The sequence below is a fragment of the Otolemur garnettii genome, unplaced genomic scaffold, assembly GCF_000181295.1.
Source record: "Otolemur garnettii isolate 467f Iridium unplaced genomic scaffold, OtoGar3 scaffold00010, whole genome shotgun sequence".
In the NCBI taxonomy this organism is placed as follows: Eukaryota; Metazoa; Chordata; class Mammalia; order Primates; family Galagidae; genus Otolemur; species Otolemur garnettii.
The window spans coordinates 2,729,607-2,748,775 of NW_003852405.1; the positions used below are offsets into that span (position 1 = coordinate 2,729,607).

Consider the following 19,169-nt stretch of genomic DNA (forward strand, 5'->3'; position numbering starts at 1 on the left):
GCTCAGGCTGGTCTCGAACTTGTGAGCTCAAGCAATCCACCTGCCTCAGCCTTCCAAAATTCTAGTATTACAGGGATGAGCCACCACACCCGGCCTCCAGTTGCAAATTTCAAAGCAATGGTTCCATTCTCCTTCTCTTCCAGTGAAACATTTCATAGCATTTGCAGTGAATGACTGAGAAAGGCATTTTTTAGTACATTGCTGCTATAAAGGCTTGATTTTTTTAGCCACCTAAGAGATAACTGGCTCAATTTTTCAGGAGCCCATTAAGCAGGATACAGGACACCCAGAATCTTTTGATGTACAATATTTCAGTATTTGGTGTTATCTCTGTTCTGCTGCCTTTTGAAAGGTGTTTCAACTGCCTTTTTTTTTTTTTAAATGGAGATTGTATCTCACTCTGTCACCCAGGCTGGCATGCAGTAGCTTTATCACCGCTCACTGCAACCTCAAATTCCTGAACTCGCGTGACCCTCCCACCTCAATTTCCCTAGAGGCTGGGATTATAAGCACATGCTACTGTGCCCAGCTAGGTGTTTCAACTTTTATAGTCCAAAGTGACATTTATCATTGTATGGAAGACAAAATCATATCCAAAGGCTTTAAGTAATTTGCTAAACTTAGTTCACACACAGTGCTACGAAGAAAACAGAGGTTTTCTTTTCTGGAGCTCTTATTATGCTGAGTGCTTTGCAGCATTTGTTAACTTAATACAAGCAGTCCCCGGGGTTATAAGCATCGGCTGATATATAACTTACACTTAGGAATGCAGGCTATTATAGGTAATAGTAAATGTACCTGTTTCAACTTACATACAAATTCAACTTAAAAACAAAGCTACAGAATCTATCTTGTTCATAACCCAGGGACTGCCTGTACTCATAACCACCTTCTGAGGCTATCATCCCCCTTTTACCAATTAGGAAACCAAAACTCAGAAAGCATTTTTTAGAGAAAGACTTGAGGCCTGGTGTGGTGGCTCACTCCTGTAATCTAGTACCCTAGGAGGCCCAGGTGGGTGGATTGCTTGAGCTCAGGAGTTTGAGACCAGCTTGAGCAAGAATCTCTGCTAATAATAGAAAAAACTAGCTGGGCATTGTATGGGCACCTATAGTCCCAGCTACTCAGGAGGCAAGAGGATTGCTTAAGCCCAGGAATTTGAGGTTGCTGGGAGCTATGATGCCAGGGTACTCTACCCAGGGCATCTGAGTAAGACTGTGTCTCAAAAACAAAAACAGAGAAAGACTTGAAAAGGCTGAGTCAAGAATTAAATAATAAACCAGCTCACTTAGTTACTCATTTGTTAGCTGTCTTAATAGATTGCATCATATCACATCATGGGGGGATTATAGATTCAAATAAATGTTTTGTAGAGTGAATAAATTCCTCCTCTGATGCCAATGTAGGGACATACTAGAGCCTTTTGATGACATTTTTACAGAAGCTGTAAAATGTTAAAAGTTTTATTTTCAACTCTGGGGCTCTTTGAAAGGTTTCAATTACACTAAGGGAAGATTGAATTTAAAAAGTTCACGTCTTGTCATGGAAGAAGCCCAAGTGCCCATCGATCCACGAATGGATCAACAAACTGTGGTATATGTACACCATGGAATACTATGCAGCCATAAAGAAAGATGGAGACTTTACGTCCTTCATGTTCACATGGATGGAGCTGGAAAGTGTTCTTCTTAGCAAAGTATCACAGGAATGGAAGAAAAAGTATCCAATGTACACACCTCTATTATGAAATTAATTTAAACCTTTTATATGAAAGCTATAACCTAATAACAACCTAAGAATACGGGGAGGGGGGAGGGAGAAGGGAGTCGAGGGCTCACTTCTGTGGTTTATCTTACAAGGGTACAAGTGAATCTTTCTATGAGTAGAATGTGAACGTTTTAACACAATAACTAAAAAAATGACATGAAGGCTATGTTAACCAGTTTGATGGAAGTGTTTCGGATTGTGTGTGAAAACACCACACTGTACCCCAGAAGTGCATTAATATACACAGTTACCATTCAATAAAAAAAAAAAAAAAGTTCATGTCTTAAAGCAATTCCTAAGGACCCGACTGCAGCCAACATTTGGGCTGGTGGTTACAACGTACCGGTTTCCAGGGGCACACTGTAGCTGGGCAGGCTCCGTCCTGCCTGCGTTTCGGCCACAGCCGTGACAGAGAACAGGGAGCCACAAGGCAAGGCCCCCAGGGAGCAGGACTCCCCCCGGCTGCTGCACTGATACATTCCCCTCTGCCCCTGGGCGGTCGCTGTGTAAGTAGCATCAGCATTCGGGGATCTCCAGTGCACCCTTACCATGGAGGATGCGTCCTTTGAAACATTTATTTCAGGACTGCAAGGAGCTGAGAGATATCAGATTGTTAATTAAAACATCATGAGTCAAAAATATCACATATGTCATTTGATCTAAAACTGACTCTCCCAGTAAGATGACTGTAATTTCAATTATACCATGCACATAGGCCAATTTCATAGTGCCTAGGTATGGAAAACTATTGGCATTGACTTAGGGTATTGGGTTACTGTGGGATTGGACTAACTGGAAAATGTTTAAGAGCACTTTGAACTCCGAAAGCAAAAATAAGTAAGACACACATTTGCACACCTACAAGGTGTAAATAGGAGTGGCCCCCTAAAGAAAGGGGGAACTGAATGGCTGACACCATCACTGGCAAAATCTCCCGCTCTCCCCCAGTCTCTCTCCCCTTTTGTTTTCTTTTTTCCACTTTCCTCTTCTACCTTCTTCTCTGCCTCTCCTTAGTACAACAGGGGCTCTGTTCGTCCCACAAAGAGGGCTTAATGGGATTTAATCTTTTTGTAGGTCCTGCTGAATGCCCATCCTGAGGCTGGTAGCAGGGGTGAATCATTCAGACACCAGCGAGTGAAATCACAGCTGTACTGACCTGTGGTTATAAATCGGGAAGTACAGGACGTATTGCTGCCCCTGACTTCACTGAATGAATACACCGTGATGTTGTACTTGGTGTCACACTCCAGAGCTGAAAGGGTGCAAGCAGGAGCAGTGTCATTGCACTCAACCACGTTGTACCCATCCACAGCCTTGGTTTCATAGAGTTCGGCACCCCGGACAGGAGACCAGACGATCTCTACTCTGTGGCTGGACACCAACACTGGGCTAATGTCACTAGGACAGCAGGGAGCTGAAAGCAAGAGCAGACAGAGAATGAAGGTCTGTGTGGCAACGATGCTTCTGGGGGTGGGGCACCAGGTACTGACCTCCCCATGCCCATCATCTCTGCCGATGCCTTCCTGACTACTATAGTAACCTCTAACAGGTCAGCCCAGGTCCAATCGCTGCACAGAGGATAGATGCTCAGCTACTCCCTGCCACACTAGTCTCCTCAATTCCCCACCACCCTGCTCTCATTGACTGCTGACCCCTCTTCCAGAAAACCTCTCGTGGCTCAGCACCGGTAAAACAGTGGTTATAGCACCAGCCACATGCACTGAGGCTGGTGGGTTCGAACCTGGCCTGGGTCAGCTAAAGCAACAATGACAACTGCAACAACAACAACAAAAATAGCCGGGTGTTGTGGCAGGTGCTTGTAGTCCCAGCCACTTGGGAGACTGAGGCAAGAGAATTGCTTAAGCCCAAGAGTTGGAGGTTGCTGTGACATCATGGCACTCCACCAAGGGCGACATAATGAGACCCTGTCTTAAAAAAAAACAAACCAGAAAACCTTTCCTCTCTTCTGACTGACAAAAGGTAGTTTAACCTCCCAGATTCTGTCAGTTTTTCCAGGCACTAAACTAACATGAAACTGGGGGTGGGGTGGGGGGCGTGAAGCATAATTGTATGAGTAGATCTTTAAAAAGACCCCAAAGAACTCCCCTGACAAATATCTAACTCTGCTTGGAGTGTCGCCGGGATACTCTTGCCCCACCCAAATTTCATCCATCCTTGATCCAGTTCAAGGCCACTCCCTCTGCAAGGCCCTCCTGTGTCCTTGACATCTCTTACTCCAAATTCTAAAGGCCCTTTTTAGATCCCTCAATTCTACTAGATCCCTAGTAAAATTTATTGTAATCCAGCTAGTACTTTTATATAATTGTATTAGAGTATCCTTATTTGCAAATTGGTTAATTGCAAACCATTCATTCTTTAAAAATCAAGCATCTCCCATTATGCTGATCACAGTATGACAAACACTGAGGATGAAGGGACAAACAAAGCAGAATCCTTGCCCTGTACAAGATCCAAGACTAGTAGGGGAGAATACTAGTAACAGTAATAACGATGCTAATAAAAATATCTGCATTCTGCTTTATCAAAGCACAATGACCTTTTACATTTGTGTTCTTCTTATTATTTGTCCCATCTTGGACATCTTGGACATAAGGTACTAGAGAAAGAGATCATTATCCCCACTGTAGGAGTTAGTGGTTGTTAGGACTTAGACCAAGGTGATCTACTCCAAAGCCCTCCACACCATGTAGCATTTTGGCTGACTTTTCAAAGCAGGCTTGAACAACGGTATCCTTTCCCCTCTCTTCACTCCTAAACATTGCGTGCATGTTAAGCTTGGGTCCAGGAAGCCAAAATTTCCTAGTCTGGAAAGAATGTGAGATAAGACATTCACTTTCTGTTCTTGGCCCTAGAATGACTCCCAGGTGTCAAGTCAACAAGTGCAATAGTGATCCATTTCTGCTGCTGAGTTGAGCAAGCTCATCTCCCCTCACAAGCGTTGAATGCAACTTACCTGTGGTATAATTGAATACATCACCCAAAGGACTCTGTCCTGCCTTGTTATAGGCAAAAACACTAATAAAGTAAGTGAAGCCACACTCAGACAAGAAATTGCACTGGGTAAGGGATGTGTTGCAGTGTACTTCCAAGCCATCATCACTCTTCACAAAGGCCACATAGTAATCGCCCAGATCTACATTGGACCAAGCCACAGACAGGTGGCCAGGGGGATCTTCTTGGATCGTCACTCTTCCAGGTGCACAAGCAACTAGGAAATGATCAAATAACCAGTCGTGAGAGTACTTCAGGAGATTTTCTTTGCATCTTTGCAATTACCCAAGATTTTAAGGCAACCCCACTCAGCAACTTTGAGCTTTGTAAGAGACTGAATTGCATGATGTGCAAAACTATCTACCAGGCACAGTAGAAAATTTTCTTTACAGAACCAAAGGCTAGGCTTAGCACCTATAGCTTAGTGGCTAGGGCATCAGTCACACATACTGGGGTTGGTGGGTTCAAACCCAGCCTGGGCCTACCAAACAACAATGGCAACTACAACAACATCAAAAAAATAGCCGGGCATTGTAGCAGGTGCCTATAGTCCCAGCTAGTAGGGAATCTGAGGCAAGAGAATCACTTAAGCCCAAGAGTTTGAGGTTGAGGTTGCTGTGAGCTGTGATGCCATGGCACTACCAAGGGTGACATAGTGAGACTCTGTCTCAAAAAATAAATAAATAAATAAGAACCAAAGGTTATGCCATAGGCCCCAAACAACCACATCAAATTCCAACAACTTGGCCAGACTCTCTTTTTATTTGAAATATAGCTTGATATAGTGAGCCATCAGAGTTTGATAATCATTTTAAGATGTGGGGATTTTCATTGTGAGAGTATTTGTTGAAAGATTTGGCTTTATCCAGAGATGAAACTAGTATGGCCTGAGGAGACTAGTGAATATCCCCAAAGTTATCTGTTTTAGAGATAAAAATACAGCCCTCATTCATTGTGTTTTCTACTAACATTTTTCTGTAACTCTTCCGGCAACTATCATTAGTTTACAAATGAGGAAACTGAGGTTCCTAGAGGTTAGTTGAGTTGCCCAAGATTCCATAAGTAGGAAGTGATGGATGTGGGTCTTTCTAGGGGCTTGTGTGTGAAGCCTCCAGAGCATCAAAAGTTTAGGCCAGGCATGGTGGCTTATGCCTGTAATCCTAGCATTCTGGAAGGCCAGGGATTGTTTGAGCTCAGGAGTTCAAGACCAGCTTGAGCAAGAGCCAGACTCCCATCTCTACTAAAAAATCTAGCTGGGCATCATGGGGGGCACCTGTAGTCCCAGCTACTCAGGAGGCTGAAGCAAAAGGATTACTTGAGCCTAAGAGATGGAGGTTGCTGTGAGCTATGATAATGCCATGGCACTGTACCTAGGACGGCATTCTACCTAAGTTCTCCTAACTTCAGCCACCCATGGACTGAAGGGCACAGCACATTCTCATGCCCATTATATCCTTCAGGGAGCACCTTAAGAGTTAAGATACTAGATGCTTTGAACAAAGAACAAATCAAATAGCATAGGTGACTCAGTGCAAACCAAAGAGACATTCTCAAAGCTTATCTGAAAGCTTATCTTATACAATACACACACTAGACTCTGTCAGAAACAGGCATAGATTGCCTTGGTTAATACTGCCTGTTTTGTTAGGTCAGTGCCTCATTTATCCAGATCAGCATGAAGTAAAGTCTTCTGAAGGAATGAATTCAAATGCACTTTATTCATTCAAGCCCTAAGCTTTTAAAATCTTAGTCATCTCTCAGGTTTGGCGCCTATAGCTCAAGCGGCTAAGGCGCCAACCACATACAACAAAGCTGGTGGATTCCAATCCAGCCCGGGCCTGCCAATAAACAACAACAACTACAACCAAAAATTAGCCGGGTGTTGTGGCGGGTGCCTGTAATCCCAGCTACTTGGGAGGCTGAGGCAAGAGAATTGCTTAAGCCCAAGAGTTGAAGGTTGCTGTGAGCTGTGACGCCACAGCACTCTACCCAGGGTGACAGCTTGAGACTCTGTCTCAAAAAAGAAAAAAAATCCTAGTCATCTCTAATGGAAACCTTCCTAAAATACATTACACATTTCTGAGCCCCAGGAAACACATAGCACTTTCTACACAGAGCTCTTTTATTAATAAGTCAAGGTCATTCCTACAGTCAGGACTGATTGTGTTAAGCCCAAACTACAGTATTACCTCCTGGACCCATAAGTATGCAGGACTATTTCGGTAGCACTTAACTCTGGCTGCACACTAGATCAACTGGGGAGCTTTTACTAACTGTTCATATCCAGATTCTATTCCCAGCTACCTCAATTTAATTGGTCTTAGGCAACAATTAGAGTCTCAGGATCTTATAAAAGCTCCTCAGGTGCTCTTAATGTGCATCCAAGATCGAAAAACACGGCTTAGTTCTCGCCTACATTAAGTGACTAACTGGGAACTGCTGTGTTTTGTGTTCCTTTATCTCCTCCCTTACTCTCAGCTATCCTGCCCTCACAACCACGTTTAATGTACCTTAAATTGCAGTTGTCAAAAGAGAAGCCAAATCACCCAGTTTGTTATCAGTGACCTTAATTTAACATAACTCTAAGAAACTGTGGGTCTGGGGGATTGTCCCCCCCCAAACACACACACACACACACCCCAGGACATAAAGTGTATCAGCTTGGACATAGCTCCTTTTCTCTCTGCTGAGAAGCCTTCTAAACTTAGAATGACATAATTCTGACTATTGGATAAAGTGGACATTATTGGAATTACCTAGATTTTATTTGGCTTAACGGATCGAAGTTAGAAAAACTGAAGCTTGAATCCCAGTTTGGCCACTTATTATCAGTGTACCCTTGGGAAAATGATTTAACCTCTCTAAGCTTTGATTTTCTTATCTGAGAAAAGAAATAATAGAGCCTCCCTCTCTGAGTTGTAATGAGAATTAACATAATGTGTTTCTAGTGCCTGAGGCATGATAGATCTTCACGGTTGGTTTCCATCCCCAGACATATAAATATTTTTATTCTAAAACTTTTATTAATTAAAAAAAGTTATTGCTCTTCTTCTGTTTCAGGATTTTTTTCTTTTTTTCTTTTTCTATTTCTAAATAGAGGAGTAAACCTCCAAATATGTATGTATTTATCTCTCTGATAAGAAAGAAAATAGAAAAAATCTAAACACATATTCAGAACTAGAAATACCCTATCTTGCTGGGTATGGTGGCTCATGTCTGTAATCCCAGCACTTGGGAGGCCAAGGTGGTGGATTGCCTGAGCTCATGAGTTCAAAACTAACTTGAGCAAGAGTGAGATCCCCGTCTGTAAAAAATAGCCGGGCACTGTGGTGGGCGTCTGTAATCCCAGCTACTTGGAGGCTGAGGCAAGAGAATCACTTGAACCCAAGAGTCTGAGGTTGCTGTGAGCTAAGATGCCACAACACTCTACCAAGGGTGATAAAGTGAGACTCTGTCTCAAAAAGAAAGAAATACCCTGTCTTTATCTTAAAAAGTAGCTACCACCAAGCTTAAGTCATAAAACATGATGTAAAGAAAAGGCAGTTGTTGGTACCACTCAGTTTGAGCCATGTATAACTCAAAATGGATCTTCAGATTTTTACAACTTTATGAATGTTAATTAATGAAAAATCTGGGCTAGGAGCCAAGCCTCCCAATTTTCAAAGAAATGCTTTTTGCAAAGCACAATATCTGATTTCACTATTAATATTGTTCAAACTCATCACAAATCCCAACTCAATGCTTTCATTTAGACCAGGCTTTCTTTTTCTCTCCTTCCAGAGTGTTCTGGAACATTGCCTGGACTATTTCCCTGATGGCAGGAACTTTGACTTGCCAGCCCTACAGTGCACTCACTCTTGTTTACTTACCAGTTTTCAGGGTCACTGCTGAAGATGATTTGCTAGAGCCAGCATCATTACTCGCCAAAACTGAAATCACGTACTCAGTTCCACACTGGAGGGAAGAGATGGTGCAGGAACTGAAGGTTGTACTACAGCTCAGCTCTGAAGAGTCACTGAAAGCCATCACAGTATAGTTGAAAGCTCCTTCTGCTGGTGCCCATGAAAAAGACGCCTTCAGAGCTCCACTATCAAAAGAGACTCGAATGTTGCCAGGGGCACGAGGACCTACATTTTTGAGAAACAATTAAAATTGGGTAGTAAACTCAAGAACCCAAGTAAGAATTGGCCCAATAATGTTTCAGAGCATAGAGGATAGGGTATTACCCCAATAGTTGGATAATTACAAGTGTTCAAAGCAGAAGTCTTTTTTTTTTTTTTAATGAGACAGAGCCTCAAGCTGTTGCCCTGGGTGGAGTGCTGTGGCATCACAGCTCACAGCAACCTCCAACTTCTGGGCTCAAGTGATTCTCCTGCCTCTGCCTCCCAAGTAGCTGGGATTACAGGCACCTGCCACAACACCTGGCTATTTTTTGGTTGCAGCCATCATTGTTTGGCGGGCCAGGGCTGGATTTGGACCCGCCAGCTCAGGTGTATGTGGCTGGCACCTTAGCCGCTTGAGCCACAGGCACTGAGCCAAAGCATAAGTCTTGAACACAAATAGTTCTTGTTTTTTTTTTTTAATTTGGTTTTTTTGAGACAGAGTCTCACTATGTAGCCCTTGGTAGTGCTGAGTTGTCACAGCTCACAGCAACCTCTGTCTCAAAAAGAAAGAAATACCCTATCTTTATCTTAGGCTTAAGTGATTCTCTTGCCTCAGCCTCCCAAGTAGCTGGGACTACAGGTGCCAGCCACAGTGCCTGGCTATCTTTTTGTTGTAGTTGTCATTGTTGTTTTTAGCAGGCTTGGGCTGAGTTTGAACCCACCAGCCCCAGTGTATGTGGCAGTGCCCTAACCACTGAGCATGGGCACCCAGCTGATAACCAGTTCTTTGAATGTAGGAATTGTACTTTGTTTGATTTTTGTATTCTTATCAGTTAACCTATGCCCAAGGAGATAGTGGGCCCTCAATAAATGTCTAGAGTGAGAGACAGAAGGAACAAGATAAGAAAGAGAAGTATTATAAAAGGCAAACCCTTCTCTTCTCCCTGTATTTCTGCCTTCACCCATTGGCAATGGGGCTTCTGTTACCCTCCAAACTTAGGGAAAGTTGGAGAGAAATTTTCTTTCTTTCTTTTCTTGGTCCTCCCCTAAGGGATGAAATAGCTAAACTGGTTGGTGAGAGTCTGGTACGTATTTAGGTTACATTACCAATGGATGGTTTACTCTGTCTCAAGAGAATTAAAAACAAGAATGTGACAGGCTTGGTGGCTGACACCTATAATCCCAGCATTCTGGGAGGTCGAGGTAGGAGGATTGCTTAAGTTCAGGAGTTCTCATCCAGCCTGAGCAAGAGCGAGACCCCATCATTTTTAAAAATAGAAAAACTAGCCAGGTGTTGTGGTGGGTGCCTATAGTCCCAGCTACCGGGGAGGCTGAGGCAAAAGGATCTCTTGAACCCAGGAGTTTGAAGTTGCTGTGAGCTATGATGACACAACGGCACTCTACCTAGGGCACTGAGTGAGAGTCTGCCTAACAAAAAAAGAAAACAGATCTCTCTGCTTAGATATAAACTACTGTGCAAACCCCCGGCTCTCTCTCGGTCTCTTTGCCTCCTCCCCCTTTGTTTCCTCTCAGTCTTCTGGCTCACTCTAGCAGCTCAGTTTGGACTTCCAGTCATTATGCTGCATGATGCCTTGGTCAGGATATCCTGGGGTGTGGATGGAACACGCATCAGGCTCCAGCCTCTCCCGTGTCAGCCACAGGCCTCAGTTGAGGACTTTGGGGAATAGATCTGAAACAGTGATTCTCACCACAGCATAAAGCACCTTGACTGTGGGAACCTTACTCTGTTTGCTGCTGTATCTTGAGAACAATGCCAACTCAAAGTTGGCACGCACTCACTCAGTGTCTGCAGAATAAATGAATTCTTGTTTGGCCCAATTCTCTATGTCTATACTATTGGCCTGAACTCAGGAATGGACAAGGGGTGATTAGTAAACTAAGAATCATATCCTCGCCCAAACAAGATGGTTCACACCTGTAATCTTACCACTCTGGGAGGATTTCTTGAGTCCCAGGAGTTCGAGACCAGCCTAAGCAAGAGTCAGACCCAGTCTCTATGAAAAATTAGAAAAATTAGCCAGGCATGGTGGTAAACACTTGTAGTCGCAGCTACTCAGAAGGCTGAGGCAGATGGATCACTAGAGCCCAGGTGCTAGAGATTGCAGTGAACTATGATGACATCACTGCACTGTAGCCTAGGGGACAGGGTGAGGAAGAAAAATAATCATGTCCTTCTGTGTGATATTGAATGTGTAAGCTGAAATTGAGGTGGATGTCGGAAGGGGAGGCACCATGCTCTGTGTATTCTGAGCAGCAGTTCTTTATCCATGCAGGAAGTGTTTAAACTACCGAGGAAGAATAGTCAAGGCACTATAAATAACTTCATAATAAATTTAAATAGCTGCTGCCAGCTGCTCTGTACTCATCATTTAACACTACTCTTGATGGCTGCAATGCACAACTCTGCTCATTAATCAAAAATGAGATTGAGGGTTGGGTGCTGTGGCTCACGCCTGTAATCCTAGCCCTTTGGGAGGTCGAGTCGGGCAGATTTCTTGAGCTCAGGAGTTCAAGACCAGCTTGAGCAAGAGCAAGATACTTTCTCTACTAAAAGCAGAAAATCTAGGCAGGAATATGGCCCGAGCTTCTCAGGAGGCTGAGGCAAGAGGATCCTTGAGCCCAAGAGACTGAAGCTGCTATGAGCCAGGCTGAGGCCTTGGCACTCAACCCAGGGTGAGAGAGTAAGACTCTGTCTAAACAAAAAAGAGAGAGAGAGAGGATGAGGCTAAACTGAGAAATTCTTACTTGTTCTCTGATTGCAGATGGAGTCATCGCCAGGAATTCCATTGGCATTCCATGCATAGGCCTTTATGGTATAGAGAGTCCCGGCTTCTAAACTGGTGAAGGTCAAGGAGGTGTTTGTAGTATTCTCTTTCCATATTCTACCCAATCCATTGGCTTGCATAATGGACACAGAGAATCCAGTTGCCATATACACAGCTTCCCACTGCACAAGAATAGAGCTTGGACTTGGAGAGCTAACTTCCAGAATTGGTGCTGCCAACACTAAAAAGAGAAAACGATGTGCATTTGCATTACAAAAGTCTGGTAAAGGATAGTTCAAATTTAGGAATAAGAAAATTGAGATTGAGTATACATATTATAAAATAATTATTTGCTTTGGGGGAAGTGCCTGTGGCTCAGTGAGTAGGGCGCCAGCCCCATATACCAAGGGTGGCGGGTTCGAACCTGGCCCTGGCCAAACTGTAACAAAAGAAATAGCCAGGCATTGTGGTGGGTGCCTGTAGTCCCAGCTACTCAGGAGGCTGAGGTAAGAGAATTGCCTAAGTCCAGGAGTTGGAGGTTGCTGTTAGCTGTGACGCCATGGCACTCTACCAAGGGCGATAAAGTGAGATTCTGTCTCAAAAAAAAAAAAATTATTTGCTTTAAAAAGGATCCACAATAGAGTTCCATTAAATAATTGTTCTTTAAGTGTGTATTAAACATAGATGACTTGATAGAGGAATAGGGAACAGAGAAACTCTAAATATTACGCACTACGTTCAAATAGAATCTGGTTAGATATTAAACAGTCCTATAATCATAATACAAAACCACTGGGGAAAATGATGGGTCATATTATTTTAATGTGTAAATAGCTTTTCAGAATATGCCTAGGCACAATTTGACAAAGTTAATTCAAATAATATTGATGACAAACTTCAAAAAAAATTTGTTTTTTGAGACAGAGTCTCACTTTGTCACCCCTGGTAGAGTGCTGTAGCATCATAGCTCACAGCAACCTTAGACTCCTCTGCTCAAGCTATTCTCTTGCTTCAGCCTCCTGAGTAGCTGGGACTACAGGTGCCTGTCACAACACCCAACTATTTTTAGAGACAGGATCTCACTCTAGCTCAGGCTTGTCTTGAACTCATGAGCTCATGCAATTCACCCACCTTGGCCTCCCAGAGTGCTGGGATTACAGACATGAGCAAACTCCAAATATTTTTATTTGTTAACATATATGCCATCTGATCAAGGTGCAGTAAAATCCCTTCTGTGCGTCCATTTGTCATGGTTAAAAACAGAAAACCCTGTTTCAGAGATTTAAAAGCAGGGATGAGGCCAGGCTCTACCGAGGGTGACAAAGTAAGACTCTGTCTCCAAATAAATAAATAAATAAATAAAGAGCAGGGGGGTGACTTTAAAGATGCCCAGAAAGGAGTTTTATTTTCCAAAGCAAAGTACATTTAAATACCACCTCTTCCACAGATATCTGAGTTCCCAAAAAGTATCATTTGGTGGCTTTAGCTTCTGGGCCCTGATTTATAGGCCCTCAAATGATGCCAAATGACATCATGCAGTGTAACGGTCCAGGTCACAAGCAAACGCTCAACAGAGGATGCGCGTCCAGCTACCTGTCTTTGCCTGTGTTGGAGGTGATGCCTGGCTTCTCCCAGCAGCACTGATGGATCTGATGGTGATTTGGTACACGGTGGCAGCCTTCAGGCCTGTCACAGTGCCTGGGGAATCGGCCACCACGGTTTCAATGACTGTGTCCCCATCTTCAGCTGTGAGGAGGTAACTGGTGGCACCTGGCACTGTAGCCCATTCTACAGTGATACTGTTGCTGATTTTTGAATATGCCTGATCAATAGTGGGTATTTCAGGAGCTGAAAGAGATTTTGAAATTGTACATCACCCAAGAAATCTACAACGATTATTATCCTTCTTTTGTTATCTTACTCTTTAAACTAAATCATCCTCGTGCCAACCTTTGGACATAAGATTTGCCCTTATTTTCCAGATCAAGGAAAAATAGAGAAAAAGGCACTATCCAGAAGAGATCCGGAAAGCTCAAAGTTCTCATTCGGAAGTGGGATTTTACAGAGGTTTTTCTCAGTTGCCTGTGAATTCATTTGCAGCTTTTATACTTTTAAAAGAGCTAAATATGAATGGGAAGTGTTTGTGGGAAAGAACTCTTACAGGAGATAGAGAATAATTGAGGGACTTTATTCCAGAGGCTTCCACTCTTGTTTGGCATTCTGTGGATTTCCCAGGTTGCTCTGGCCTTGCTGTCTCCTCCTTGCCCCAGAAAAGGCACTGCACTGCCTTCCAGCTGGACCCACCTCCTTCCCACCCACATCCAAGGGCTCTGGTCACTCTCTCATGCATTTTGTATATTTCCCATTTGATCCAATGGGGGAAGGGCAGAGAATTGAGTTCTTGGTTATAATTACTCCACAGGACTTTCTCTCATATTGTCAGAATGGAACAATTTTCAGGTTTTTCTATATGATATAAAAGCAAACTTTCTTCTCTCTTTTTCTTTTTTTGTTTTATGTGGCTGGCGACCTCGCCACTGAGCTACAGGCACCGAGCCACAAAATCTTTTCCCTTTTTCTATCAAAACATCTGCCTCAGGCTTGGTGCTTGTAGCACAGTGGTTATGGCGCCAGCCACATACACCGAGGTTGGCAGGTTTGAAACTGGCCCAGGCCAGCTAAACAACAATGACAACTGCAACAAAAAAATAGCCGGATGTTGTGGCAGGCTCCTGCAGTCCAAGCTACCCGGGAGGCTGAGGCAATAGAATCTTTTAAGCCCAAGGGTTTGAGGTTGCTGTGAGCTGTGACCCCATGGCATCTCCTGAGGGTGACCTATTGAGACTATGTCTCCAAAAAAAATAAAAAAAATCTGCCTCAGCATAAGCATGAGATGCTCAGACTCCTCACTCAGGATTGACTGTGGGTTATCAAGGGATAAGAATGCTTGTGTCCTGAATTTACACAAGGCATTCTTATGCTTGGAGTATGGAGTAGGAGACGCAGCATGGGTAATGAGATCTCCTGCTTTACAAAAATCCACAGGCACAAAAATGTCCTGGATGTAGGAGAAGCAAGTGAAAAGAAAAGGTCAAATGTAAATAGCTTCAAAATAGTTTGAAGCTGGCACTTAGCCTTTCACATTTAACGTGCTCCATGAGCTGTGTTAAATCACTGTCCACCAAACTGAAAACTAAAGGGCAAAACAAAGAAAACTATAGGGTAAAGAGGGAGAAAGAGTAGATGTAGATGAGTGAGTTGCCAGTATCAACTCCCTTCCCCTGCAGCCAAATCCCGCATGCATGACACAGATGACCTCCTCTTTCTGTACCAATAGCCCAGCGAGTTGGCTTTGGCAGCGGCTCAGAAATAACCATGCTGTAAAAACGAACAAAGTCTCCACTGTACACTGGCCAGACATTCCTTGAACATCACCCGGGACTGTCTCTTTTGCCACTGAAAGAAAATTATCACAGTTATGTTTTCTGGGGGAAAGATGCGGGCCTGCTCATCTTAGCCATTTGCCAGTGGAAGCCAATTCTGCAGGAAGGGTCTGCGTCCCCTCTCACTCCTGCAGAATAGGAAGCCCCAGGAGGGGCGCCCCACTTCATCCCCCATGTACACATCCCTCTTCTGCTCCCCCAGTTATTTGTCCTCTGTTGTACGCCTTGTTTCCTCTAATTATCTGGTGTCTGTCAACTCCTTCTGTCCCCACAGTAAATCTTATCTCTTGTGGTATCTCTTATCTCTTATTGGAATGGACTACCTTCCTGGAAAAATGATAATCCATCTGACCATAGAGACGGAAGGCCCGTCAGTGCATTCATGGAGGGGTCTGAAAGGCATTTAAAAACACAGACTATTTGCCCCCGTCACGGGGCCTGAGGGCTCCACAAAATTTGCCTCATTGAATGATGGAGGACAGACACATTTGCCAGGAAGCAGTACTGGAGGCAGCTGGTGCCAGTAGAATGAAATTCAAGTTGTACGGCAAGAAAGGGACAAAGAGACTCGGAGCCCGTTGTTCAGCAGTTAGGGCACCGGCCACATGTACAAGGGCTGGTGGGCTCGAATTCAGCCAGGGCCTGCTGAACAACAATGACAACAACAACAGAAAAACAGCCCGGCATTTTGGCAGGCGCCTGTAGTCCCAGCTACTCTGGAGGCTGAGGCAAGAGAATCGCTTAAGCCCAAGAATTGGAGGTTGCTGTGAGCTGTGATGCCATGGCGCTGTACTGAGGGCAACAAAGTGAGACTCTGTCTCAAAAAAAGAAAAAAGGAAAGAAAAGAAAGAAAAAAAAAAAAAAGAAAGAGACAAAGAATTTTGGTTCAGGGACTCTGGGTTTGAGCCTGTTCTGCTATTTATGTTTTTTCCCAATTATTATGGGTACAATTGCTGTATATATTTACAGGTACGTGTGATGTTTTGATATAGGCATTGCCAATATCAACTTCCCTACATCGCCAGATAAAGGCATGTACTGTGTAATAATCAAATCAGGGTAATTGGTGTATCCATCACCTCACGCATTTTGGTAGGAACATTCCAATTCTACTCTTTTAATTATTTTCAGGTATACTATAACGTATTGTTGACTATAGTCACTTTGCATGCTAGTTGTGCTATCAAATATTATTCATTCTATCCATCTAACTATATTTTTGCACCCACTAACCACCCCCATTTTATCCTTCCTGCTGCCCTTTTATGCAGCCTCTGATAACTATCATTCTACTTCTTTATTTTCATGAGATCAATTACTTTAATATTCACTTCCTATATACAAATGAGAACATTCCATCATCTACTTTTGTGTGTGAACACGTGCAAGTCATTTAATCTCTTCTAGTCTCGGTTTTCCCCCTTGAGAAACATGGAATATTAATAATACCTACAGACCAGGCAAGGTGGCTCACACCTATAATCCTAGCACTCTGGGAGGCCGAGGCGGTTGGATTGCCTGAGCTCACAAGTTCGAGACCAGCCTGAGCTGGAGTGAGACTCCTGCCTTAAAAAAATGGCTGGGTGTCATAACAGGCGCCTATTGTCCTAGCTACTTGGGAGGCTGAAGCAAGAGGATTGCTTGAGCCCAAGAATTTGAAATTGCAGTGAGCTGTGAGTGATGCCGTGGCACTCTACTGAGGGCAACAAAGGGAGATCATCTCAAAAAACCACAACAGCAAAAAAACTAATAATACCTACAGGGATTTACTTTGGAATGTAAAATACCTGCAATTTAGAATTGTTGTGAAGATTAAAATTGTAAGTAAGGGCACTTTGAAAGTGTGTATGTGTGTGTGTAAGTTTTGATGGATTTGGAAAAGTCAAGCCATATGGCACTGCCAGGAAGGGGTGCCGGTAAAAGTGAGATTCTAGGAAGTCTGAGGCAAGCACAGGCTGCAGAGACAGATGACCTGTGTTTCACTTGATTCTGGGGAGGCTGTGACTAGCACCAGCAATGAAGGAAGGTCAACACCTCCATACAGATTAGGAAGCTTAACAGATGAGAAGCTCCAGTGGACGTCTCCATTAGGTAACAGCATTTCCTTACTCTTTCTTACTTCTTAAGCCCACTTACTGGATTACTGAAAGAGAGAATATTATTCTCTATATGTGTGGCTAACCACTCTGATCAGTCAAAAAAAAAAAAAAAACACCTTTTGATTTATGGTCCCCATAAAGAATTTATTTTTGAGGGGAGGGAGGTGGATGGGTGGAGGGAAGGTGATTGGAGGGATCACCTCTATGGTTTATCTTACAGAAGTACAAGTGAATCTTTCTAACAGTAGAATATAAAGTAGAATGCATCTGTGCATTCTACTAATCAACAAGATCTGAATTAGCCCTCGAGGCCCCAGTGGCCAAACACAGATAAACAGCAAGGCCAGAGCCCAAAGACAATCAAAATAGGTACATGCTAAATGCAACTTCCTATACCGTGTAAATAAGATACATCCCATCTATTGAAAAGTCAGGATAACTCAATTAACAGCATTATCAGTATCTCAGCCTTACTCACCCTTTCTCTTAAAGAGCATCAATGCCCTAGGGACTAAATGGGGCCTGTTCTAAGGACTTAGTGAGCTCTGGGTGAGCTGGAACCTTGAAGGAGACAGAAGAGCTAGATTTTTGTCCACCCAAAGGCCACATATTAAAAAACCACTTTGTTCTTTCTCTGCCTGCATACAAAAGAAAGAAAAAAAAATTTTTTTTAAAGTCCCAGTCTATATATGGCCAAGAAGTCCTTCCCATAGCTTCCTGGCCAATCCTGAAGACCTCTCAAGAAAAAGATAATTGAATAAGAATAAAACAGAAAAACAGTCATTTTAAAAAACCTACTATACACGTATATACGTGGATTTTATGAAATTGTATGGCTTTCCCATGTCTATATATCAAATTTTAAATTTGTCTTAATTCTACTTCCTTTTCTTTTGTGTAGATGAAATAATAACAATATTATCCAATTTATGTTGAATCACTGCGAGAGTTTATTGGTGATATGGTTGATATTACATGCTCCCCACAAATAATCTAAATCCTATTAAACATAAATTTCTGTTTCAGAGACTTAGATTTCTAAAATGAATGAACTGTGACAGGCCCTCTAAAGAATTTATTTTTGAGGGGAAGGAGGTGGATGGGTGGAGGGAGGGTGATTGGAGGGATCACCTCTATGGTTTATCTTACAAGGGTACAAGTGAATCTTTCTAAAAGTAGAATATAAACGTCTTAGTATCTTAGTTATAACACAATAACTAAGAAAATGACATAAAGGCTATGTTAACCAGTTTGATGAAAATATTTCAAATTGTATATGAAAACACCACACTGTACCCCGTGATTGCATTAATGTACACAGCTATCATTTAATAAAAAAAAAATTTTTTTTAAGAATTTATTTTTTTCAGTCACTTATTTTAAGTGGTGATCAAATATTTTTCAAAGAAAACCCCTTTTCAGCTGAGTTACCATTGTCTATATTTTCTTCTTCTTCTCTTTTTTTTTTTTTTTAAAAAAAGACAGTCTCATGTTGCCCTTGGTAGAGTGCCATGGTGTCACAGCTCACAGCAACCTCCAACTCTTGGGCTTAAGCGATTCTCTTGCCTCAGCCTTCCAAGTAGCTGGGACTACAGGAGCTCACCACAATGTCCAGCTATTTTTGTTGTTGTTGCAGTTGTCATTGTTGATTTTAGCTGACCCAGGCTGGGTTCGAAGCCTTGGTGTATGCAGCCGACACCCTACCCACTGAGCTACAGGTGCCGTCCCATTATCTATATTTACAATATGTAATATTAGAAGGGTAAAATCCTTTTTTCATTAGAGAATCTTCACAATTCAATCAAATACAACATCTCTAATTTTCTCCTTTAATTCCTCAGACATACAAGAAAAGTTATATAAACTAAACTCCTCACCCCATGTAAGATCTTATTTCTTTGACTAGAAAGATGATCATTGTAATATTTTACTCATGGCTATCAGTGTCTGAGAAAATTC

General features: G+C 42.8%; 1 protein-coding gene across 1 annotated transcript in view; it reads right to left on the reverse strand.

Moving 5' to 3' along the window:
- Positions 1-19,169, reverse strand: part of FNDC7 (fibronectin type III domain containing 7) — a 31,571-nt gene that overhangs the window by 11,428 nt on the left and 974 nt on the right. Inside the window, exons 3-8 of the mRNA XM_003784087.1 lie at positions 13,262-13,516; positions 11,649-11,909; positions 8,649-8,906; positions 4,742-4,996; positions 2,924-3,181; positions 2,111-2,362 (exon numbers count right to left, since the gene is read on the reverse strand). Of these exons, the coding sequence (XP_003784135.1) occupies positions 2,111-2,362; positions 2,924-3,181; positions 4,742-4,996; positions 8,649-8,906; positions 11,649-11,909; positions 13,262-13,516 (1,539 nt within the window). The remainder of the gene's footprint in view (positions 1-2,110; positions 2,363-2,923; positions 3,182-4,741; positions 4,997-8,648; positions 8,907-11,648; positions 11,910-13,261; positions 13,517-19,169) is intronic.